The 26,740-nt window shown below is 40.9% G+C and overlaps 1 protein-coding gene across 3 annotated transcripts in view; it reads left to right on the top strand.

Annotated features, from left to right (window-relative positions):
- znf609a (zinc finger protein 609a) overlaps positions 1-25,675 on the top strand; it is a 110,145-nt gene extending 84,470 nt beyond the window's left edge. For all 3 annotated transcript variants that reach the window (XM_053481483.1, XM_053481490.1, XM_053481497.1), the window contains 7 exons: positions 4,535-4,760; positions 16,667-16,754; positions 18,093-20,421; positions 20,572-20,980; positions 21,093-21,428; positions 22,009-22,072; positions 22,269-25,675. In XM_053481483.1, the coding sequence (XP_053337458.1) occupies positions 4,535-4,760; positions 16,667-16,754; positions 18,093-20,421; positions 20,572-20,980; positions 21,093-21,428; positions 22,009-22,067 (3,447 nt within the window). In that variant the 3' untranslated portion in view covers positions 22,068-22,072; positions 22,269-25,675. The remainder of the gene's footprint in view (positions 1-4,534; positions 4,761-16,666; positions 16,755-18,092; positions 20,422-20,571; positions 20,981-21,092; positions 21,429-22,008; positions 22,073-22,268) is intronic.
- Positions 25,676-26,740: the final 1,065 nt, after the last annotated feature.

The raw sequence follows: 26,740 nt of genomic DNA, 5'->3' as shown, positions 1-26,740 counted from the left end.
TCAACAAAGTAAATGCAGCATTCTACTGGTAGCTTGCTTGGTTCCTTATTGCCTGTCAGAATTAAGTGACAAGTGTGGCCAATGAATTAGGGCCAGCTAACAGCATGCCAGTGTGTCTAAAAAGGAACTTAGCTTGGAATGCACTTACACGTCCCAGCCGTCCAGCACACTGTGCTCATAAAAGCTGCTGAAGAATGACTGCTGCCTGCTGCTGTTCAACAGGATTAACATTCCACAGCCCCAAAGAAACCCTTGTCCTTTTATGTAATAAAGCAGTCCTGAAAGGCTTACTTGGCACGATGTGACTAAAATGAAAGCGTGTGACCCTCGCACATCACACCGCGCCTCTGAGAACCGAGGTTTGTTTGTGAAAACAGTTTAGCGCAAGTGTCAAAAGGTTTAGGATTCTGATCCCGCCATTGGGTCGTGCAAACTACTTGTTAATTTTTCTCCGTATTTTGCCTATAAACTACTACTCCTCCCGCAAGTGCATCCCACAAGACATCTGTTCTAATATCCTTGACAGTAAGATCCTCATGAGGTGTTCTCAGAAATCCTCCGTCTGCCGAGTGCACCAGCTGCCTCCTCAATTATAGGCTTCTTCTCTCATCTCAATACAGCTGGGAGCTTGTTGCTTCTGGTGAAGAAGCAGCCAGACGCAAAACTGGAAAAAGCCGGTGCTCCTCTTCCTGCATGGCTCATTAATGCCACCCCCCTCAGTCCTCTTACCGAAATGTGCTCACTGGCTGTGGCGAGCAAACGAGCGTCAAATTGCTGCAGTGCTGTTCTGCTGTCATAACAGTGGCCAGTATGGTTCATCACATCAGCGTGATCTCACGATGCGTTGTCGCCGATGAACTCCATGTCCTCGTGATTCCTGAACAATACCTCTCATTATCCCCTTAGGTGAAAGTTCATGAGAACATTGTTCCTTTTTAACTTTTGAAGGGGAAAAGCCACCCAGGATTAAGGGATATGCATCAGAGAGTTTTAACCTTTCCCCAAGATTGCTTTTGTTTTTTAAAGAATTTGGACATGGAGGACGTTGTAAATAAGTAGGAAAAAGTTTAGTTTTTACAAGTGATGCATCAATTTATCGCCTTATTGACTGGCAAATAAGGTGACATTCGCCAGTGCTGGTTAATCGCGGTACGATTCGGGGGGAACAGTGGCCTCTTTAACGGCAGTCCTGGGTATGATGACAAAAGATCAGCTATATCAGTTTATAACACATGTTCCAGATACATTTTAAAAGAAGGAAATATACGCAGAAATTTCATATTTAGTTTTTCTAGTTGCTTTTAAATAAAAGTTAATTAAATCAAGGTTTCACAAAAAAGATTTTTGTTGGGTCGTGTCAATACTTAAAATCTCTTCTTAATGAGTAGGTCACTGTACAGGACGCTAAAAGGGCTTTTGGAACAAATTGGGGAAAAAAAGGAGGTTGGTTGATAAATCTGAAGCATTCAATTTATTCTGATATAAAAATATATGGAATAAAGACATATTCTTATATACTTTTTAAACATCATAATAGATTCTGGCTCAGTATTTCTCGATTGGTACGTCCCCAGTGTTCTGCTCATCGCTGGTCTTTCTTAGAGTGCTGATGTGTACATGAGAAGATATCTTTTATAGTGGGATTCAAATCCATCCCTCTGTTGCAAACCATCAGAAACATTGAATAGCTGATTTTGACATGCATTTGCGAATGGAAGAGAGCCAAAATATGCTCCTGTTGGCAAGGGGCCGAGTACTGGATTGAAAAACATTGGCCAAAGCTAACACCACTACAGTTTTTTTTTTTTTGGCAGATGTACCATGATGTACCACAAAAATAATAAAGAAAATAAAACCCGAGGTCAGATATTAGACTATTTTCACAAAGTATTCGTGCCTGAAATGTCTGTTTGTTAAAGAAGATATTGGTGTGTTTTTAGACATTTCCAAACTCTAGAAAATCCATCATTCGTCTTGTCTGATCTGCTCAGTGCTTTATCAGTGAGTGGTACAGTGGGTGTCTGTGTGTAGATTCATTAGGTATTGAAACTCCTCAATCCGTGCAGGAAACCAAGAGCATGTAGTTGCGTGTCTAGCTCGGGTTTACACTAGCATTCGTTATTGAATATCGATTTGCTTGTTTGGCCTTGATGTCTGGGCTGTTCTCTGTTTAATGAATAGCAGCCTAGCCTCTAGCATCGTTAAATGTGTTTGTTTTTTTTAAGACCAAGAATAAAAAGAAAAGATATTTATAACTAAGATGCCATTTTCAGGCCGGTCCTTTAGTGCAATAACAAGACAAACTATTCATGTTTGTCTTGTTTTTCAGTATAAAATTTAAATCTGTTTTGTAGCATAGCAAGGTTTAAAGAATTGACCTGAATTACCAGCAAATGAAACAAATTGATGCTAATCACTCCTTATTGCACATGATTTATTCTTTCATTGAAACATCACGCTCGTGTTTAAAAGCAACTCACAACCTATAAAAATCTCTCACATAGAAAAGCAGGCTGCTTCTTTTTATTAACAATCAGCTACTCTATTCCGTGTGTGAAAACTCCTGCTGAGATTTGCGATTAATTGCACTTAATTAAAACGTACGCTCTTTTTGGAGGCGGGGGAGGGGACGCGCAAATCCGATCTACCTTTTGAAACACGAGCGTCCCTGACGTCTGTCAGTTCCATGAAAGTGACCCTGAGTTGTAATTGAAAGTGTGTTTGCTTTTTACCCTGCCAAGAAAAAGAAAAAAAAAATGAATCCCTGTCACATGAAAAATGTCTGCCTGTGGTGTGAATAGTCCCTGTGGCTCCTTTTTTATCTGTTCCGTACTACTGAGATTGCTCACTTGGGGATCATTAATGACCCGTGCTGCTGACTGTTTCCCTGAACGTAGTAGCTCTGCCTGTGACAGTGTGTGCCACAACACACTTCTCATATTGCCCTAGATATTGATGTTTGAGTCCTCTCGTGCAGATCATAGTCAGACACAGCGTCATCTGTGTGTCATCGCTCACACTCGAGCGTTCTCTCTCGCCTTTCCTTCATCTCTAAATGTCCCATATTTTACTGTTTCCTAAACGAGTCAACACAGGTCTCAGAGCTCCCTGAAGTGTGTGTATGTTAGTGCATCAGCTGGTAAAGCCCTTGGACAATGCATTATTTATACCTTAAACTCCTTTCATTTTACCATGTCTGTGTAAATGAGCCACGCCTCTCCAGAGGACAGCAGCAGACAGAGGGACTCTTCTCATATGAGATCACATTAGGGGGAAAACCTACTTGGCCCTAGATAATATAAAAAAGGAAAAGGGACAAAAAGCAGAGGTTTTTTTTTTTTTTTTTGCTTTTGCATGCACGTACACATACTGGATACTCCTGATACCCTGAATGCCTAAGAATGACTATAAATAAAAAAATGAAATAAAAGTGAATTTTGCATAATAGGTCTGCTTTAAATATTAAAATTTAAACACGTTTATAAATTTTTCCAAGCCGTGTCGTAATACATGTAATATACGTAAACCATGACTTCCAAACTGTGGCATTCCCTACCACAGAATCTTTGCGGCATCGTCTCCGTCATGTCTTGTCTAATAAAATTCCTAATGCTTGTTTTTTGTTTTGTTCGATTCTTTTTATCCCCCCTGCAACTTCCTTTTTAGATCCTAATTTTTGTGGTTTAGTGTCTTTCCCCATGGACTATGTGTTATACAGACTATTGTGAAGCAAAAGAATTTTGTTTTTCCAGACTTTTTTAAAAATCTGTTTCACAGCTCAACTTGTGTTTCACAGTTCATCTTAAATTTCTAACACTTGTGATGTTCGTTACAGATGGGATACAGGTGACCTCCTCACCTTTTTTCCTTCTCTAGAGAAGAACAATAATAGTCAGTGATAACATATCCCCCTAGGCTCCTGTGTGTGTTCTTACTTCAATTGTTAGCTAAAGAGTTCTCATTTAAAATCATTAACCTCTAATCAGAGGATCTAATTGAGTTTCAGTGCAGAATAAAGTAAGGAAATTGAGAAACACATGTAGAGTTTGGCTTAAACAGAAATCATGCTGTACGACTAAGTTATAATTACAGAGCGCTAATGATGGCTTCCGAGTGTAACCAAATGCACATATCTTTTGTAAGTTTGCCTTTAAAATATGATTCATAATTAGTTGGTTACATCATTTCTAAACTATAAAGAATCTTCTGTACGATTTCTGATGTTGCTTTCATGTTGGCTTGATTGTAGTTTTATAATTAGTGCATTTTGTTTGGAGGAAGTCATACAACCACAACTGAAGGCAGCGGTTTTGTCTGTATACTTGTCTCTATAGGTTTCTGCAAATGAGTTAGATTTGTATGTCGAATAATAGCTACGCATGTATTTTTCTGTAATTAAGTTGTTGTAGATCATTATCCTCTGGTTGTCACAGAGGTGAGACACTAAAATAGTCGTTTTTTTTCCCCTTTAATCAGTTTTTTCTTTCTTCCCACAAAGCTAAACGAAGCCTTTTCTTCTCGTGTCTCTGTGCAGATGGATTCCCCCGTGTCAACGCCGGCCCCTCCACCTCTTCATCTCCTCGCTCCGGTTGGCAGCACAGACATCTCCTCTCCATGTGAACAGATCATGGTCCGCACGCGCTCGGTCGCCGTCAACACATCCGACGTGGCTCTTGCCACAGAGCCGGAGTGTCTGGGCCCCTGCGAGCCTGGCACCAGTGTCAACCTGGAAGGCATTGTGTGGCAGGAAACAGAAGACGGTAAGAACCCTTTTTTCAGTGGGGAATCCCATTGAATTACCGCTCTGACTGAATTCAGCCAGCTGAAAAGATGAAAAATCTAATTTGGGCCAAAACTGAGGATTTCGTCCTATAAATATGTGCATCAGCTATATACTTTAAAAAGTTTACTTGAAAAAAAAACTGAAATATACATACAGGGAAACCTTGGATTGCGAGAATAATTCGTTCCGGAACTGTGCTTGTATTTCAAAACACTCGTTAATCAATGGGAATTTCCCCCATAAGAAATAAAAAAAACTTTTAATTATTTAAAAGTATATATTAATATATAAAAATATATATTAATAAAACAAAATTATTTGTACCACAACCTAAAAAAAAATAAATTATTATTTATACAGAATATAAAGTGAAAATAAAACTAATTAACCTGCACTTTACTTTAAAAATAAAAAATAATCCCGACAGATAAGTGTTTCCGTTAGAGTTATTAAAAAACACTCGCAAACCCGGTTACTCACAATCTGGGGTTTTACTGTATATCCCAAACAATTTACAATGTGAATCACAGGAAGATTATTTAATTCAGTTATTTGCATTGCTTTTTGATTCTTAAATCAATTTGATTCACTAGCACTAATATTTATTATCTGATTTTTTTTTTTTTAGAAGTATTAACTACTATTACATTTATGTAACCTGTAGTTACAAAGCTTTTTTCCCAGCTAGTTTTTTGTTCCAGAATCCGGTCTATTAGTTGGTTATTGCACTGATTAGATAGGATTAGATTAGATTCAACTTTGTTTGCTATTGTGCAAAGCACATGTACATAGATAATGAAGTGCCTAATTGCCCATAATCTCAAAAGGATACTTCCCCAAAATGCGAGTATTATGCGAGTGTGAAATGAATTTTCCTGCAAAAGCAGTAATATAATTTTAAAGAATCCATCAAATTGTAGGCCCATTTAACATTTCCTAAGTTTACCTGAAAAGTGTGAATCGATTTCGAATCAAAAACTGAATCCTTGATTCAGGGGAGAGGAAAGCTCCATTAAAACACACAGTTCTACAAACAATATGCGGAAATGGTTGTGTTTACTTTTGAATCTGGTCTAGGTTACATTCCTGCCAAGCTCATGTTACAAACAATCATCCAGCCTTATACAAGTATAAAACCCTGGTAGGTAAGTGTGTGATGTTTTTCATACAGCAAATCACGTTGTTGGATAGCTACGTGCCATAACCAAGCTTTCGATTCAGTTTGAAATCAGATACCTGCTGCCTATGATGCAACTCCACTGCAGTCAGAATGACATCTTTAAATGTAATTTAGTTTGTTTCTCTCTCTCTATTTCAAGCCAGTTGTTTTTAGAAGATTTGCATTAGTTTTATCAGGAGAATGTTTTTTCAGCCCACAGATATTTGTTAGATCTACTGTATGTAGTTCAGATTATAACTCTGCAGAATGGGAATGTAGAGAAAACTCACGTTTATAAAAATAATGTTGTTTTTTTCCACACAGTCTGTTTTCATCTTTTCATAAAAGTGCTGGATTTGTCTAGGGCAAGGCGGATAGTTTGTTGCCGTGCCAGCTCTAAATTAGCTCTGGCACAGCCGCATGCCTCTTTTTTTTTCTTTTTTTTTTAGGCATTTGCATTTCGGTTGTAAACATAAGTGTCCAGATGAAACACATTTCAACATTTCAGATAAAACGTGAAACGCTGCCGCTATGTTGTCCTCCGTTTGATGCTGTCGTATATCTGGCCAAGAAGCTGTTTCCGTGCCACACGTGCATGTTCAGGCATGAATCCACTGCAGGCTTGTTAATGTGTTTCACCTCTGCGAGAGACTGAGATGAGCGCTAACGATAAAGCACCTTTTGTTTACAGTCAACCTCCAGTGCAGTGGTTTTAGAAAAGCAAGCAGTTTACAATATTGTCTCCCGTCATCCATTCTACCATTGGCAATCAGAAAAATCTAATTACGGTGGCCTAAGTAAACTGTGGCGCTGCTGAAATGCTTACTGTTGAATCTCTTCCTCAAATTCTTATTCAGAATCCCACTAATGACTGATTAAATTGCAGTGCGGTATTCAAAATTGCAGCAATTTCAAACACGAGCCAGCACACATACTTAGCGGCTCCCACGCATCCCATTAACTGCAGCGCGCTACTACATTTCGGTGGCTCTGGGCGAACCTGACAGGAGGATGGGGAGGATGTACGACTGCTTTGCTCTCCATCTCCTGCCAGTTCTTTTCACTGCTGTAGGACTCTGCCACGCAGCCCCTTGGTGAATCACCCCCCTCGTTTCTAGCACTTCAGTACCTCTCATGCAGTGTTAGTAGTGTCTGAGCCCCTGAGGTCTCATCATGGCACGGCAGCCTTCGCTTGACAAATGTAGAAAATAAGCCCGAGAAAAGTCTAAAGCTGCCTCCAGAGAGCACTGAGGGGATGAGCAATAGCCTGAGTGCGCGTTGGTGCCGTCAGTGCCATTTCACTGTTGAAATTACGGGGCTGTCAGGGCTGCTCAAATGATTTTATTGCGCATCCTTTAACGAGATGGTGGTAGACAGTTTACTAGTCCTGGCCTGCAAAGGCAGGAACATAACAAATTGCACATTTTACAAAGTAATAGAGTGAAAGCATCGGCACATACACTGATCAGCCATAACATCATGAACATCCGTCTGATATTATATTAAGTAGGTCCCTGTTTTATTTATATTTGGTCGGCAGTAATGCTTAGGTACGTTGTGCTTCTCAAAGTAACATCCACACGCCCGACATGACCCAAGGTTTCCTAGCAGAACCCTGTCCAAAGCATTGCACTGCTTCCTCTGGCTTGCCTTTTATCCATTCTGCATCCTGGTCCCATCTCTTCCCCAGGTAAATGACACACACGCACCTGGCCATCCACATGATCTAAAAGAAAATGTGATTCATCACACCAGGCCACGTTCTCTTCTAGCTCCGTGGTCCAGTCCTAATGCTCACATTCCCACTGTAGGTGCTTTTTTTAGGTGGACACGTGTCCACATGGGCGCTCTGACCTTTCAGACTCTGAACTGCAGCCCAAAAGAGCTGCTGTTTTGGAGGTTCTCTGACCCAGTCATCTAACGATCATAATTTAGCCCTTGTCAAAGACGTTCAAATCCTTATGCCCGTCCAATTTCCTGTGTTTTTTTCTTTTTTTTTCAATGGCTGATCAGTGTACAGTCTCTTCATCCATCAGGATAGTACAACCGATATTTACTTTGACATACTGTGATATACTGTGAAATGTTTCAAACATACCAATCAATTAAAAACATTATAAATACCATTGCATTAGAAATCCAGGTTTAACAACAATCATTTTATGTCAATTCATTTCACACATCTCTAGACATGCTCTATGTCTAGAACATGATCGCCACCTAAAACGCATCCCTCTTTAATTGAAGCCGTGTTCGTTTTCACCAAAAGGCTGAGCAACCTTTTGCCGTCGAATTTGACTACCAAATGCTGACCTTTCGCCGCGGAGTATTTAGAGAGATGTGTGGATCAATGAGCGCCCTCATGCTGGGCCATCACAGTGAAGTGCAGAGGGAGGGAAAGGGAACCGTGACCTACCATCTATGACCTCTTTCAATCAGTGGCCCAGGATGCCTGACAGCTCCCCATGCGCACACTGGGAGCCACAATAGCCATGAACAGATTTGTTGAAAGGAGAGCGACCGAGTGGCTGAGGGAGGACGAGAAAGAGAAGACGTTGATTCGAGAGCAGCATAAAGAAAGCACGATGCACTTGGAGAGAATAAGGAGTGGAATTCTAAAAGGTGGCATAAGGACACAAATCTCTGGTTGGTGATACTGCAGTGACCCTGGGGTTGGGCCAGCAGAGCTTCAGCTCTCACAGGCGCTGCATGCTGACAGTTGGAAATGTCAGCTCCAAATCCTCTGGAAGTTTATTGCTGCTGAAGTGTCGCCCCAGAAAATCCTTCCCCCGTTGCAGGCTGGCGCGCTGCTCTCTGGCTGAGGCGGTGAGAGCTGTGCCAACATCTTTGTGCCAGAGCCCTGATGAAAGACCTGCTCAAGCAGAGGCTGCTTTTAGAGGCCCTTTGTTTTCCAGGCAAATCTAATGTGCATCAGAATTGCCTCTGGTGTTGGATGATTGGTGTGTGTTTTGTTCTGGCGATCATGTTTGTGTGACATCTGTATTGTCGAGGTTTTTCAAAATAAATACCAGTCACAACAGTTAGTTGTTGGTTAGCAGTCAGTTTCACTGTTTAAAACAGTGGTCGTGAGACAGTGTAGTTCTCATACTGTATGAATTGATGATTGTTACAAGAACGCACTACTGCAACGTGATTTGAATAGACATCATACATGTTGTTGTTTTTTTCTTTTCTTTTTTTAAACTGACATCTGGTTTCCTCATCTTAATTACAGAACTGGGTCAGTGCTGCTAATCATGAGGAGGGACCTTTCCCCCCACACTATTGGTATTTTTAGGCATGAAGTCTCCCAGCATGAAGTCTGTAGCCAGATCCTGTTTAAAATAAACACCATCTCCCACGTAGCACTGAGCCATAATGCATAAAATTTTATTTGAAAGATTAGTCACTATCAAGATACCATAAAACCTTTTCATTCATCGTTTTTCATCCTTAAAAAGAGTTTAATAGGTATTTTATTAATAGCAATCAGAACCCCAAATACTCCACCACCAAGCCACAAGTTTTATCACATGCAGGTTAAAAAAAAAAAAAAAGGTCAAATATATATATTTTTTAAATCACAAGATATGTGATTTGCAAAGCCATTACAATAGCAACTTGGCTCCGTGTGGTGTAAACACATAAACATGGTCACCCGCTGGTGCTCTGCCTGATGTCAGAAATACACATTATGTACCCATGTATAAGAGTTTTCCACTGGAGTAGAATGTAAGCAACAGTACAGCTGTGCGAAGTCTCTACACACCCTTGTGTGTTTGTGCGAGTATATCTTTTTGCAGCTCTCGCTCAGAGAATTCCTGAGTGTACATGTAATTTATAATGATTTCACTAAATTGTATTAATGAATTGGGGTTTTAACTGTTTAAACTTTATCAATGCTAGAACCAGATCTAATGATGATGAGAAGGAACCACTCGCAACTAATATCTCCGCTGTATTGTAATCTTAAATTTGACACCTTCCTTTCGTTCAATAAAAATTATCATATTTCTAAAGATTAAATGAACACAGAAAAAAAATGTCTCTTGCATGTTATCTGTAGCTTATGGAATTTTCACTTTGATTTTACATGAAGGTCATCGTATCGGAGGGTTATCATTTTCTTTAATGTTATGGTTATGGTATTTCTACAATAATTTGTGTCACTGTATGGTGCACTAGCTTTGGTACTTGTCATTGATGGTTAAATAATTTTTTAGTAATAGTAAAAAGGTTGAAGCTAAAAATAAGCTGATCAGCTTTAATGTAATCAGCGATATTATTATTTCAGGTTGAAGCACATGTACATGTGTGCCTGTCTGTCTTTCTGTATGGTAGAACGCTCTGCCTAACTTATTAATACAAAGAAATATAATTTTGTAAGGTTGATTATCTTATGTCAGCCATAAGGTTTATTGTCAGCCAAATAGACTCCTTGTTTAAAGTAGATTATTACATCTTGCACATCACTTTTACACAATATTTTGATTTGAGCACATAACACTCTCTGTTCGATGTCTTACACGCCCTCACCTCGGACTGCTGCAGATATGCTTGCCTCTTAAGACCAGTGTTTTATCATGAGACAAACTGGTTTAAAACTTCCTGCAGGAAGAATAAACATACAACGATCTGTCCATTCATCTTTTCAAAAGTTACATACCTTTTTTTGGAGGAAGCCACGCTGTGTTGCGCGTTTGTGTTTGGTGAGGATTTTGGTGCTTTGTAGGGGCGTTACAGTTGTTTTGTGTCTTTCGCATACTCTGTGTATTTACAGTAAAATTGTAGCAGATTTTTAAAAAAGCATATTTAACTTCAGGCAAATACAGAAGGACTGGCAAAGTTCATTAACGTCTGTCGAGCCGGTTGTGCATGATGTTGTGACAAAATCGGCTGGACAGGCATATATGTATCAAACGTAAAGATATCATTGAAAGAGTGAGTTCTTACCATTGTAGAGACAAAACCTTTATTTTATTTAAATAATCAATAGTTGAAAAAAAAAAAACTAAATGTCTGATTATTTAACAGTGTGGGTCTGATTTGGAGCCAGTCTGGTTATTCATTTTATACATACCCTGTCATCGCATGACCCAATCCACATCTCTACTGGGATCTCAGGAGCGATCCACTGTCGCCTCCTAGCTATCTAGTGATGCACAGTGTAGCCTACGAAGGCATAATAATCAATGTCGCTCATTGCAGTCTGTTTTGGTAGACATGGTTATAGTATATACGTTGTATTTACATTGTTCAATGTATGATTATTTGCCTTGGAAAACAATTATTCTTTGTTCTCTGTAATATTTTTTGGTTGTGACTATCTGGTGACACTGTTACTTTGACTAAGGTTCAGAGATCTGCCTACTTTCTTACCTTACTTTGGAGTAGATGTGCATCGCCTGACTTCCATACTGAATCTACTAGAAGTCTAAAGAAAATGGCCTGGGGGGGTGGGGGGAGGGAGGATGGGTGTTGTGTTTGTTACCACTTCCATTGACCACGAACTACTCAGCTGTGCTAAATCACCAGTATGGTTATTACAAAAGAGAGGCCCTTAAGCCTCCCTCCCGCTTCCTTCCCCGTCCCCTTTTGTTCCCTGGGGATATGCTCACCTTGGTTGTGTGACCCGTATAATCAGAAGAGGCGGCCACCAGAGTGAGCAGATTGGAAGACCAAACCTCATAAAATTCACATCCCTAACCACCAGCTTTTCTCTTTCTCCCCCTACTAGGCAAACAGAGCAGTGGTTAAAGAGTCTAGGGTTTGAAACATAGCACTTAAATGGCTTAACGTTCAAATTATTGGTTTAGTTTTTTTTTTTTTTTTTTTTTTTTAAGTCTTTGACTGTCCATGTGACTTTTTTTTATTTATTTTTTAATCCTAGCATGCATACTTCTCATAGGTATTGAAGTTACTGTACAGTGAAACCTGGCATAATTCGTTCCAAGAGCGGGCTCATATTCCAAAACATTTTTCCATAAGAAATAATAGAAACTCAAATTATTCGTTTCACAGCCCAAAAAATAAGTACATAAAAATAATTAATACAAAATATAAAGTTAAAAATAAAACAAATTAACCTGCACTTTACCTTTAAAAATAAAAAGTAAAAATAAATGCCCACAGATAAGTGTTTCTGTTTACGCGCACAGGCGCTGTGTGTGTGTATGTGTTTGTGTACGTGTGTGAGGTAAGAGGAGGAATCGGCCTCCCCCTTCTCATCTTACACAGTAAACATTTCTCCTCTCTTATTTAAATTTCACACAAACAAACACATACACATACATTAACAGAAAGACTGTTTTGTCTGAAAAATTAGCAAGGAACATCGCTAATGTCACTCGCATGAGTGCATACTAACGAAATCACTGCTGTAAAGTAAAACAAACAAACAAATGAACCTGCACTTTACCTTTGAAAAATATTGCGACAAAGCAGTGTTTCTGTGTAGAGCAGAGAGAGTGTGTGTGTGTGTCTGAAGCCGGGAGGGGAGGGGGGGATGTAAAGGCGAGAGTGCGTGTGAAGGGGCACCATGTCAAATTATGGCGCGCACACACAACGACAGAGAGAGAGAATGGATCTTTAACCTCTCTAATAAGACTTTCTTTTGCTTTACACAAGCACATACGTGTGTTATAAGAAACAGTACACGCGCGCAGTACACACGCGCTTACAAACACAAAACAAAATATGTTTTACACACGTAGTGTTATAGTAAACAGTACACGCGTGCAGGGATGTTGATTATACCAGTAAGAGACGCGCACCAAGAGCCAGCAGGGGAGACGATTACCCACAACTCCGCAGCACAAGAGAGAGAAAAAACATTGGCACAGTTGTGATCACGTGACGCTCGGCGTCAATGCGTGATACATGATACTCGGTAATTGTTAACCAAGACTTGTTCAGTTTCCAAGCTAATGTATTAAAAATCTTTGCTCGTCTTGCAGAACACTCGCAAACTGTGTTACTCGCAATCCGAGGTTTCACTGTAGTTTGCTTGCATGGAGGTGGCTTCTTCCCCCCAATTACCTTATCCTGATTGAATGTCTGCTGGTGAAAGGGAGAACTAGACCAAAAGACAAGTTAAATGAGAATGTGCTTGAGGCGCAAGGTCAATGCCTGGAGGCCCCAGTCCTGCAGAACTCATCCCCCAGGGGGGCAGATTAAAGAGGGTATGCTTGCCCATTAATGCATCCCTTCAGTGGGAAAATTGAACTGGTGACCTGGGGAAAGAGGGAGGCACCTGCCCCTGTTTTTCTATGGTGCTTGTCAGTTGTCAGGTCTTTGTTGCCATTAAGGTATTCTTTGATGGGGTTCAGGGGAAAGATGAACTAAAGGCCCCATTGCGATTGAGGTGGCAGTCTTTGTTGCTCAGAGGTGCGAGGGCAGTGGGTGGAATATTAGGACTGGTCTTAATACCCTGGAAGAGGCAGACGCCTCCCTCCCACCAGTTCCAGCACGAGTTACTGTAGTGACAAGTGTGACTAGACTGGTTTCAAAACAGCGGTTAGTTAACTCTCGAGCTTATTTTGCTCTTTTAAGAATAAAAAATAAATGAATGTAGTTTGATAGTTAAAATTCTAAGTGACTTTATTATTATTTTTTTTACTCTATTTCTTTCTGGTGAGCTGGTCTATTAACGAGAATACATAAAACACTTACAGCACACTTAAATGAAAAAGAATGGTACGTGTCGGAAAAGAAGATGAGAAAAGCTTTAGGTTTGCTGCCAAGTGCTGTGTGCTGGTTCGTTCTTCTCTGAGGTCTGTGCCTAAGCTTTGTCTACGTTTGGGCTTGTCTGCTGCACCAATTTGCTGTTCTTGGCAGCCAGGCTGCACAGAGGTATGCAAAACAGCCGTGGAGAGTCCCACACCGCAAGCATGAAAAACAGCCGACACTACACAATGAGCTACTCTCCACACTGGGATTTACTAAGCAAGTGTGTTGGCCCATTTCATTTAAAAAAAGAAAGAAAAAAAAACTTTCCTGAATGAAATTCAAACTTGTCGGTTTTGTCGTAGTTGGGGAAATGGTTAGGTTCAGAAAATATTTTTAGTTTTTGTTTTTTTAATTTCTGTCGTTCACACAAGCAGAAGCTGTGAATTTTAATAGTGTTTATAGTGAGGATTCAGTTTGTTTCTTAAATGCTTCTTATAGCCACATTCTAGATAGCAATATTTACAGTTACAGATTGCATAAGGTTTTAACAGTCTCCTTGTGTCAAAGAGCAAGGAAATGTGTAACATCTTAAGAATGTCCTGAGATAAGGCGGCGAACCAACTGCCTCGGGCTTTACTCCCGTGAGAGAAAAGGAAAGAGTTCAAGCTTTGTTAAAGATTGGGCATTTTATAGACGAGAGCGAATGACAAATCTGCCTCATGAACAGATGGAAGAGAGATTTGGTTCACATCTTAATGTCTTGCATGGTGCCAACAGCCAACACACCCCCCGCCCCACCCCAAAAATCCCCACCTTGTTGTCTTATTCATCTCCGTGAAGAAAACATGCTTAATGTGTGTAAACCTGCATGGAAGCTTATTCAGGAGACTCGTGACAGTCCGAGATGGCACGTACAGTAGTGTAGAGAGAGAGAGAGCATGGTTAATTGTGGTAGAAACACTCATGTGGTGTGTGTGTTATTTATTTGGATCCCTTTATTATAGAAACTGTGGCCTAAGGCTGAGTGTGTGTGTGTATATATATATATATATATATATTATATATATATATATATATATATATATATATATATATATATAAAATGTGCGTTTGCGTGTGAAAAAACAGCCATCAGGACGCAGCTGGTTTGATCATGTAGAGATTGAGCAGTGGAAATCAGGGCCAAGAGGAAAGCGATTTAACAGCACTGCAGCACAAGAGCAGAGCTTCAGCTCTCCTCTGCATGGATAAGAGAGAGAGGAGAGAGAGAGAGTGGTGTTTTCTGGCATGAAAGCTGAGAGGCCTGTTGTGCTCCCTCTTGACTTATGAATTAGTCTACTGCAGGATGCAGCACTTCTGCCCTGTAGAGCAAATGTCATGTCAAAGAGAATGACTTGACTCTGGTTACCCTAAGGGTTTGGCTGACACAGAGGTCGTAGTCTGCTAAAGCTATTTAAGGTACATGTGTGCCTAAGAAAAAAAAAAAAAATAAATGAATAAATAAAAGAAATTGATGCTAACGCCCCCCGTCTTCAGAATCTCACTGTACACCCGTGTAGCAGTCCGTGTTGTTTCTGGAAGCGTGTGGTCTTTTCCTTGCGTTTATGGTTTGAGATTGTTTTGGAACAGTTCGAGTGGCTTTTAATGGGCTCTGAAATGGACTTTAGTCCGAAAAGCTCTAAAATGCCTTGGCTCAGAATGCTGACTTCATTTATGAGCCATGAAGTTTCAGCTCATGACTTGAGTCCCACTGGAAATACTGTTTTGAGTTTTAGGAAATGACATGGAATTGGCAGCCTGCTTCTCTCTCTTTTTTTTTTTTTTCCTTCTTTGCTCGCACCTTACCTGGTAGGTGGTCCCGGGTATAATTTCAGTACCAACAGTTACTGTTCCAGCAACGTCTGATGTCATGCAAATTGTTTGCAGATGTAATGTGTTCTCTCTGTATGTGTCTGTTTCATGCAGGCAAATTAACAATGGCTTCCATCCGCGTGCGTGATTCGAGCGCTCTGTTCAATTTTCCCACTCGTTTCACTGAAACGGAATGAGCTTCATTGGAATGGCTCTCAGACATTTCTGGTTGTCAAGGAAACATGGTATGAAAGGCTGAGCCAAACAGTGGATGGTTTGGTCCACCGATTTGTGAGAGCAAAGCGATTCTGTTTCCTGGCCACTTTAGATAAGCTGTTCAAAAGCAGCCTGTTTATTTCTTTTTATTTAGCACCTATCTGCTTTAAAGCAGTTATCTCAAGCATGCATTGCCACTTATGTGCTATAAATCTTGTCAAAGCAACAAGGAGAAATTTCTGTGATTGGGGCAGGGTCAGTTGCATGGTGTGAAGGTGGGTAGATCCCCTCTATGTCAGCTAAGAAATAGTATGTCAAGCAATATGACACATTGTTGAGAAGTTGGCATGGAATAGTGATGGTTGCTGCCCCCTTGTGTAAAAAATGCACGAGTAAGCATGACTTTGACATCCAAAATTATTTATTTATTTTTTTGCTGCTGCTGCCTTTTTTTTTTTCACTTTCCTTTTAAAGGGTACTATTCGCAGTCACTGGTACTGTGTGCAAACATTGGTGTCAATGGGATGATGTACAAATCCTTCGAGAGACCATTTGTACGCAGGCACTCTGCAACAGGGAAACTCTTTTACATGCTTCAGGTGTTTCCTGCCTAATGCAAAAATACAGGCTTTTCCAAGCTGCAGCAATGTCAGGTGGAGGACATTTGCCGTCCAGCGTTCTCTCCCTCGCTCGCGCCTTCTCTTGCTAGCATACTAATGGCTTTTTCTGCTAGTGTATGCTGGGTAGCTGCTCAGTACTAAATGAGAAATGGACCTGAGTGCAGTATGTGCTTCTCATACAGAGACAGTGATGTGAATGTCCTGAATACAAAATAATCTGTCGGTCATTTTCAGCTGCAAATAGTTCTGTTTACTTGGTTAAAAACAGATGTTTTAGCAGAATCAGAAACTGTTGTTTACGTTCTCTCTCCAGTTCAGGAGGTTTGCTGCGCCTTCATTTTTAACTTCCTTTGTGTGTTTGTGTTGCAGGTATGCTGGTAGTAAATGTCACCTGGAGAAATAAAACCTATGTGGGCACTCTTCTCGACTGTACCAGGCATGACTGGGCTCCTCCAAGGTAGCAAAACACATTCTCATATATAATTACAGGAAAGGTGAAAAATACATGACAGAAATCTGTGCATTAAATGATGTCATTTATTAAATACATGTCATTAATATAAGCCTCCAGCAAAGTACCATACCTGTAATAAACATATTTGTCATGCATATTTGACATTTGTTTATATCTACACATACATGTTTGTGTGTGTGTGTGTTTGTGTATATATGGTTTTAATGCTGCTCCCAGCAAGGTATCGCCACAGCAGACCATCCGGTCCACACACACAAGCCATATATGTGTATATATATATATAGTATATAGGTTATAAATTAGTATGTCTTTATGAACTGAAAGACAGAGCAAGCAATAACAGCATGTGGCAGAGTGTCCTTTCAGCATTCTGTCAGAGGTTGATGTCTCAGAACTATGTGCTTTTGAAATGCAGCATCAGGGTGGAATTGATTTTTTTTTTTCTCTTTTCTTTCTCCCCTTCATTGATCCAAAGCATCAAAAGCTGAAGCTTTCGGCATGTTAGGATTTCACTGTTTGATCCTACCATTGTTGAGTCCAAGTGCTTTGCACATTCAAGTTTGACCTATTTTCATGTTCATAGTGTCAGGCTGTAGCAATGACTAAAAGTTATTATGTTTTTTATCATTGCATTAGTTTTAATATTTTACAAAAGTGCATTTTCACAGAACATGGTATTAGACTTTAAGAATCATGTAGACAAAGAATACAAACTTCATAATACAGTATGTCTTTGTTGGACTTTTTTTTTTTTTTTTGGTATAAATGTCTGTTCCAGTATTTTTAATTTAGGAAAATGACACAAATTTGCTTTGTTCTGAGCCAGCAAAAAAAAAAAAAAAGATGTGCTGCATGATTGAGCTCCTGGCTTTTTTGCCCAAGTCCATGCCCTGTCTGTAAAAGGATGTTATCACCACATATCTAATCAGTGGACAGGTCACCATGGTCTAATCCTGCAGCAGTGTGCTGCAGCATACCATCCGTCAGAACAAGCACCGCTGTCAAGATGAGGGATAACAAGAGGATAAAAAACCCACTGCACATCTCTCCTGGGGCTGCCCAAGTGGCACTTCCAGTATCAAAATGGAGATGATTCAGAGAAGAGGCTATTCCATTGAGTGTCTTCTTAGTACTGTTATTGTCCTGTGTGGTACATGAAAATCTTTTTACAGAATGTAGCGCACTCTGAAGGCCTTGCATTCTAACACGTCTCCTTAGCTTATTTGGTATGATGAGTAACACGTCAGTTACACGTATTGTTGCTCTATTCTCAAAGCGACATTTTCTCCAAGCTAACAAATTTTCTTCTTGTTCTCACAGATTCTGTGAATCACCCACAAGTGATATGGAGATAAAAAATGGGCGAGGCAGAGGGAAAAGGATGAGACCGAATAGCAACACTCCAATAAATGAGAATAGCAACTCCTCCGACAACAAAGGGAGCAACAGCAGCAAGACACGTGCAGCATCCAACAACAAAGGACGACGGGGCAGTCAGAACTCCTCAGAGCGTCGTACACCACCCAATAGTAATACTGAGGACATCAAGGCTAGCCCATCATCAATAAACAAACGCAAGAGCAAGCCTGCCTCGGACATGGAGCCAAACTCTAGCTCGGAGGACACCAAAGGTAGCAAACGTATGCGCACCAGCTCAAACAGTGGAGTGCCTCATGCAGTCCTCCCCATCCCCATCATCAAAGCAGAGCCCCTGCCCCCTTCTCTAGATCGTGGCTGCCCCTCCCCAGTGCTCATTGACTGCCCCCATCCCAACTGCAACAAGAAATACAAGCACATAAATGGCCTAAAGTACCACCAGGCCCGTGCTCACACTGAAGATGATATCAAACTGGAAATGGATGGGGACAGTGAATACGGGGAGGATTCTACTTTGCATCCAGAGCCAGGAAATTGCAATGGAGCTTCTATTTCTCAGAAAGGCTGTGTGTCGCCAGCTCGATCAGTTACCCCAAAAGGCAGAGGGTTTGATGCTCAGAGCCCTTCACCTTCCTCAGGCAAATATGCCTCCAAACAGTCCAGCAAAAAGAAGGCTGAGGCTGACCATGATTCTGGAGTGCATTTAGATGGCTGTGAAGATGGCCCGTGTCTGACAGACGAGGCTAGCAATGATGGCGTCGATGATAAGAAAAGTTTAGACAAGGCTAAGAAATCTGGCAATGGTTCCAAAGCAGACAAGTTGTCTCAGAAGGCTGTAAAGTCTGCAAGACCAATTGTACCATCCATACCACCACAACAGCTCTACGGATTGCAAGCATCAAGCTTCCCTGCACCTAACTCTAGTTCCTCTTTAAACATAAGCAGTGTGGTACAGTCAGTTCCCAAAAGCCCACAGCTGAAAGCCATCCAGCCTAAGCCTGTAGTAAGCGCAGACCCTTCTATGAACCCAGCTTTAAGTGGTTCCAAGGACAAAAAGAAAAAGGACAAGAAAAAGAAGGAGGGTGCAAAAGAGGGAGATAGTCCCAAAGCCCCTGGAAAGGGAGGGAAGTCAGAGGAAGGAAAAAGTCCGTACTCTGAATCCTCAGACCCAGGCAGCAAGAGCGATTGCCTCCTTAACGGTTCAACGGATCCCCACCAGAGTCGCCTGGCCAGTATCAAGGCTGAAGCTGATAAAATATATAGCTTTACTGATAATGCTCCTAGTCCATCAATTGGTGTAGCCAGTCGAATAGATAGCGGAGGTATGCCCCAACCTCTCACCCCACTCCATGTAGTGACCCAAAATGGGGCAGATAACTCCTCAGTTAAAACCAATAGCCCAGCCTACTCTGACATTTCAGATGCAGGTGAAGATGGCGAGGGCAAAGTGGAAGGTGTGAAGGTAAAGTCTGAGGATCAGGCACCCAGAGAAGGTGCTAAAAAGGCTCTTTTTGCCCCGCAGCCTCCAAACAAAGAGTCTCCATACTATCCCAACTATGAAACATACTACTCACCCAACTATGCCAACCCAAATCCCAGCCCAGGCTTGTCAAATACTAATGTACTCTTGCAGGATGGCGCTGTGAAGGTAAAAAAGGAAGAAGAGATGGACATAGCAGAGGAAAAAGGCAAACCAGAGCCGCCGGAAGATCGCAAGACGGATATTAGCACACCTAGTCAACAGCAGCAACAGCCATCTGTCATACAGCAGCGGTCTAATATGTATATGCAGCCTCTCTACTATAATCAGTACGCCTATGCCTATGGGTATTCACCAGACCAGGCTTATCATCATTTGATGAATACTAATCCAGCCTACAGGCAGCAGTGTGAGGAACGGCAGAGGCAGGCTGCTGAGCAACACAGAGTGGGAGAGAAGAAATCCGACGTTGTTCAAAAGGACAGGGATGTTTCTGTGAAGTCAGAGGAGTGGAAACAAAAAGCATCAGTTCCTCCAACTTTGTCGAAAGCACCAAGCCTCTCTGACCTCGGTAAGCCATCGCCCCAGAGCAAGCCCAAAGATTTGACCTCTGAGCCAGCCAAATCTGTCATCATCCCAAAGGCGGAAGATGGGAAGCCACCAGCCCAGCCGCCAGAGGGACTTAAGATGAAACTGAGTGAAGGTGGACACCATGGAAAAGAGGAGCAGAAACCCAGTATTGAATCCGGAAGGCCATCAGCCATGGAACAAGCCATGTACATGTACAGACAGGTTAGGCAAATCTATTTGAGATTTTTTTTTTAAAATAAGGATATATATGAAAACTTGTGTAAATACTGTGTAGAATTCTGCTAGTTCAGTGTTAATAATAAAATAGCTTTATGTTCTCTGAGAGATTCTGAAATAACATTTTCCTTTCAGGAGCCTGATTCTCGACTATGGCCCTACGTTTACCCTAGCAAATACCCTGAAGCACAGAAACAGCTGGACGATGAGCGGTGGAAGGAAGAACGAGAGCGCGAGCGCGATAGGGATCGAGACAGAGACCGTGAACGAGAGCGAGACAGAAAAAGTAAAGAGGAAAGATCTCGTCCGAAAGATCCTCCTAAAGAAGAGGTCAAAGAAGTGATTGAGCCACGGACCTCAACAGCTTCCGAGGAGCACAGAGGGATTAGTAAAGACCCCAGAGCCCACATGCAGTTCACTTCAGCTCTGCCTCAACACCAATCTTATATGCCATATATGCACGGATACCCCTACAGCCAGGGTTACGACCCAAACCACCCAGGATACAGGGGGATGCCGTCTGTCATGATGCAGAACTACCCAGGTAAGGCATTATGAGATTATATATATATATATATATATATATATATATATATATATAGTGCATCCTTACACAACGCATCTTCTCTAACACTTATGGTGAATGTTCCTTACAGGGTCCTACCTGCCAACAGGTTACTCATTTTCACCGTACAGCACTAAGATTTCGCCAGGTGAAGAAAGCGATAAAGCTCGAGCCAGTCCGACAGTAACTGGGAAATCAGCTTCAGATTCGAAAGCGTTGGATATTTTGCATCAGCACGCAAGCCAGTACAAGAGCAAATCGCCCACAGTGGGTGACAAAGCATCTCATGACAGAGAGCGAAGTGGAGGCGACAGAGAGCGGGAAGGTGACCGACCACGATCTTCTCCTTCGCAGAGAATAATGCCTTCCCATCACCACCTGGGTTACTCTCTTATCTCTGGACAGTATGATTTGTCTTATCCCCCTGGTGAGTGAGTTAAAAAAATTTTTTAAGTAGAATATATTTTAGTTTGCTTGGTTAAAAGGATGTTTGGATACGAAATAAAAAGGGTTTAGAAAAACGCTCCCATTACATTACATACCATTTTAACTAAATATTTGAATAATTTGGGTTCCTAGCGATATTAGAGTGGCTCTAAATTTGACGTTAATTGATGACTTTAATAGATCCTTATTGCAGTGTACAAGGGTTGATCCTTTTTGTATGTGCAGCTGAATATTTCATTTGAAGTTAGTATTTACATACTTTGCTACAGTTTCAATATGCAAATAGCCAGCCATGCAAAATCAGAAAAAAATAGTTGTGCATGTAGGGATTGAAGCGTTTCTCATTTGCAAGTTCATAAAATGGGCATTGTTTAATAAGAGTTAAATGTGACGTGTTTTTTTTCTGTTGTTTAATCACCTTGATTTTGTTGTCATTTATTGTTCAGTATACTAAAAAGGTTTAAACAAATTTTAGTTCATGTACCCATTACTTAAGTGTCATATTTGTTTTAAGCTGTTGAGAGTCCACTTTTTAATTTGAGCGTGTCTCTCGTCTTCAGCCATCGTTGCGAGTCAGCAAGCGTCTGGCCCTTCACTTTACCCCCCTGCACGGAGGTGAGAATGGTAAGTTATTTCTCTCTGTCTGTGGTTTTAAAATTCTGAACTATGGCTTGTTTGCCTTTCCTACAGTGTGCATGCGGTCTGTGTTGCCCTCTAGTGGAATAAATTGCAGTTTTTTTATGGCTTTATAAATATATCAGAACGGGTTAGGAGATTATTTGTTTACTTATTTAATATAAATATATATATTTTTTTATAGGCACAGATGACATCAGTAACTGATCCTTAGATTTTGCTCCAGCATCTCCAGACAGTGATTTTGGACCTCAAGCTAGCAGCCATGTGATGAGATCACATGAGGAAAGAGTGCAGACTTTATGACATCAGTTCAATGGTGTTCCTGAATTATTATTATTATTTTTTGGTTTGTTTTTTGACCCTCGTCATTGGAGATGGATGAGGGGGCACGAATACTACCCCAGCCCTATGGCCCTCTGGAAGAGCTCGATCCGACGTCCCCTCTGTCACACTAATGAGGTACTCGTGAGGGACGAGACACGGCGCCTTCTGCACGGAGTCATGTTGCGGGAGCTCTTGAGAAACCTTGAATTTGAGGAAGGCAGGAAAATGGACAGCGTGGAAATGTCATGTGACTACTTTGCTTTGTTTACCAGTCTGGGTGTTGAGGGAGAAACTTGACAGAACTGTTACTCAAGTGCCCCAAGGACACACAGATTGACGGATATTTCCTTTTGTTTGCCTTTTCTGCATTCTTTTTCTGTAAGGGTGAGAAAGAGGACAATTTCCATCCTCCTGGTTGTCTCTCGTCTCATTTCTTGTCCAGACACAAACATCGGCTGGACTCTATGCAAGTTATTGATGCTCACCTTTCTCATCCAGTTTAGATTCAGGGGATATACTACAGTTCCTATTATGAAAGTTCGACAACTGCTTACAGATTTTTATTTTTTTTTTTTTTTGTAGTTTTGTTAAGACATTTTCAACACCACTTTCACTCAATCAGCCTGTGTCCATCACCAAACTTTTCTTTTCAGGAGACAAGCAGACCTCTGCACACCTGTCCTTTTCCCCATCAACTTCTTTGCATTGAATGCTAAACCAGCTACGAGTAGTAGCTAATGGTTTTCCTTCAAGGGGCCCCTTCACATTACGCAAGCGCCCAGTTTGGGACTACTGACCTTCGGCTGCTTTAGATAGGTGCTCCAACATGCTGCAAAGGACTCCATGTATAAGGGGAGACACCTAGACTGCATTCTCTGTTAGTAGGCTGAACCGGAGTAGTGCCTTCCTTTGTGGCAGCACAACCAGCACCTCTGAGCAGCCCTGCTAGGAGGAAGGCATGCATACTCTTACTCTTATAGGAGCTTCTCCACGGCACAGCTTCTCTAGCCGAGACGGTCTTACTGTGATGAGGCGCGTGTGACATGGGAACGACCAGATATTTTTCCAAACCACACAGCCTGGTCGGAAACTGTAGAACACACCCACGCTGTTGTTCACAATGCTGCTGCTTGAGAGTCTCATGCCAAACTGCATGACCAGAGTGTAAGGCCTGGGAGGGGGTGGATGGGGGGGTCTCAGTCCCCTTATGAACGCACGAGAGGTTAAAGAGGAAGTCTGTATATGACGCTGGCATCTCTGGCTAAACAGGCAACACTAGACCCACTATGTGAGGTCCGTAGTTGGGTTGGTACTCCACACAGACATGTCTCTGTAGAGTAACAGTGGAGTACACGTGCTTTCGCTCGTGTTCACTATCAGAGCCGGATTTCTTCGTGTACGCCCCAGGTCCCCTCTCTATCCCACTCTGTCGTGTGTGTGTATGTGTGTGTGTGTGTGTGTGTGTGTGGTGTAGTATAGCACTAGAAAAATATTAACCTGCACCGAGATGGAGGCAAGCTGTACACGTTTGCCTCACTTCCTGTTCCTTCCAACACCCCGCCCCCCTCTCTCTCTCTCTCACACGTGCACCCGCGATGTGCTTTCTGTATATATTGTACAGAGGAATTATTTTAAAGAGGTTGTTGGATTTTCCTACTATTTTTTGTTTTGTTTTGTTTTGGGTTTTTTTTTTGGTCTGTTAACCTTTTTTTTCTACTATTGTTGATATATGAATATGTAGCTGGTGTAACGGCTTTATAATTGAAGTGTTATATATAAAATTTCCAGCTTGCCCCCCTTAGCCACCACCAATCCCAACCCTTCCCTCGCCCGCCTTTCTTCCTCGCGATCCTACATTTGCCAAGCATGTCACTTTCACTTAATGTTCAGTTTCATTAAGGCTCTCCCTGGATGTTAAGTAATATATGAAAGCCAGCTGTGAAGTTATAATGTGAGACTTAGTCCAAATTTGTGCTAGCATAAAAATAACTAAATACAGGTGAGTTTTTATTTTTGTTGTTGTTGTTGATGGAGATGCAACATTACATTTGCCCTAGTTGCCATTTTACCCCTCCTGTCTAGTCTAGGAGGCAGGTGGTTAATTCCTTAACATCCCAATGTATTAGTCAGTTATTCCCCTTAAAGCGTGTTATTTAGTTACTTCGATATGAATCAACAGGAAAGATGAGTGAGGAATGTAAATCTGGACCTGCTGTCAAGGTTCGGGGGTTAAATCGTTTCTACCTGTACGTCATTACAGCAATGCAGGTACTATGTGTCGTGTTTCAAAAATGCCTTTAATATTTAAAAAAGGTTTGTTCCACACTAAACAAAGCTTCTATTGACTGTGTAATTGGATTGTCTACATTGTCACTCAGTCCTGCCTTAAACACTAACGACATGCAGGTTTAGAAATGGAGCTGCTTGCAGATTTTTCTTTTTTTTTTTTTTTTTTTTTGTATTCAAAGATTTTTACAAATCAGGACGGCTTGTGTTCTGTCAGACTCGGCTGGGCTAGATTAGACCTGATCTGATTGGAATACTTTTTTTCATCCAAACACTCTGTGAATCAGACTAGACGTTTTAGAAGTCCTTTTAAGCTGGGGCATGATCCCCATATCTATACCGTACCAACTGACTGAAAGCCCTGGGCTGGACCTGCATTAGGAGAAAAAGAAGAAAGTTTGAGCATATGCTGGGAGATTTTACATAAGAAGTTGTAACTGTTTTATCTTTGATCATATTAACCAGTTAACGTGCTTGTCTGGTGAAAAAGCGCTTTGTAATAAGTTATTTCTGAGACAGTTTGAGTACTTGTTTACCCTGAGTGAGGCAAGTCAGTCAGTTTTGTTTTGAAACTTTGCAGATGTTCACATTTGTCTCATACGGTGCTACAATGCCTCGTCCCGCGCTGTCCTTGACGCGAGAACAATGTGGTTTTTTTGGGGGGAGTTTTTTCCCCTGATTTATTTGGTCCCGACAAATTGTCATCCCCATGGTTCCCCCTCCATTTCTCAGTTATTGGTACTTGAAAGAAAGATGTTTACAGCTTTTGTTCATTTCTGTGTTTGAACGCATTTCTCTTGTAATCCTGTCTGTCCCTCTTCCTTTTTCTCTGCGCCTCTCCCTCACTCTTTTTTTTTTTTTCTTCCCCCTGGGGTTGTCGTATGTAAAGTGTACATTGCCACATGTCTTTTTTTATACAATATTCTAACTTGCCTTTGTACATTTAGGCAGAAAATAAATCTTTTTATGAGACAATCACTCCTGTAGCTCTGCCTCATCTGTACTTTTTCAATTTTAGTTCAGTTATGATGAAGCATTTGTCTTATTACATGTGTAAATAAACGAAAAAAACTCTTCACCTGCTCGGTTAGAGATACATGGACTGTGTTCCGTCTAACTTGTAAGTCGTTTGAGATAAAAAGCAGAATGAATCGATGTTAATGTACAGACTGAGTGTTACTAAGTTGTAAATACATTTAAAAGCAAAGTAAATGTTTTAACAGAATGTAAATGGTCAATTAATACAATAAAATGTGATAAACACCATCAACATGCTCATATTTTCACATATGAAAGAATCTTTCCTGATAGAAGATTTTTTATTATTATTATTTCTAATGATCTACCATTTCATAGTACATGAACTATTTATGTATGCCAGAAATGTAACGCAATAATTCTAATGCTCATGAATGATCTTATTTCATTTTCAACTTTCTGTTTTTCTATAATATACAGGAAAAGAAACCCACTTGGGTTCTGGATCACATTCCATTGCGGTTAAAAACAAATGGTTTTTCAATGTAATGGATAAATAGGTGAATCAAACTAACAAGCTATAAATACAGACGTGATGTATGTGATGTCTGTGCTTCCTTTTGTTTCACGAAAATAAGCTTTCAGGCTTTTAACGTCTAGTTCGTCCCTTTCAAGTGCCATATTTATCTCAGAAAATGATGCACAACAGCTGCACACAGGGAGCTGTGCTTATTTCCTAATTAGACTTTGCACACTCTGGCAGATAGTTAATGTTGCTATAATTCTATAGTCTTTTACAACCTATTACTGAGTCATTGCTTGAGAGGCTTTTAAGTGCAAACATTAGGGACTCTATCCATGAGACGCTTAAGACTTTTCAAAATCCGTACAGAGCATCCAATAATGATAAGAACTGGATCAGAATTGGGGAGAATTCTTTCTCGTGTACAGAAATGCATTCATTACATTTTGATGACTGTATCTGAGCTGTTAGACAGCTAACCTCATCTAGAAACCATTCACTTTCTGTTATCTGAGCTTTGTACGGTCCATCACAAAGGACTT

The sequence above is a fragment of the Clarias gariepinus genome, chromosome 2, assembly GCF_024256425.1.
Source record: "Clarias gariepinus isolate MV-2021 ecotype Netherlands chromosome 2, CGAR_prim_01v2, whole genome shotgun sequence".
NCBI lineage: Eukaryota > Metazoa > Chordata > Actinopteri > Siluriformes > Clariidae > Clarias > Clarias gariepinus.
Note: the sequence above shows the minus strand (reverse complement) of the source record. Positions and strands in the feature narration are given on the sequence as shown.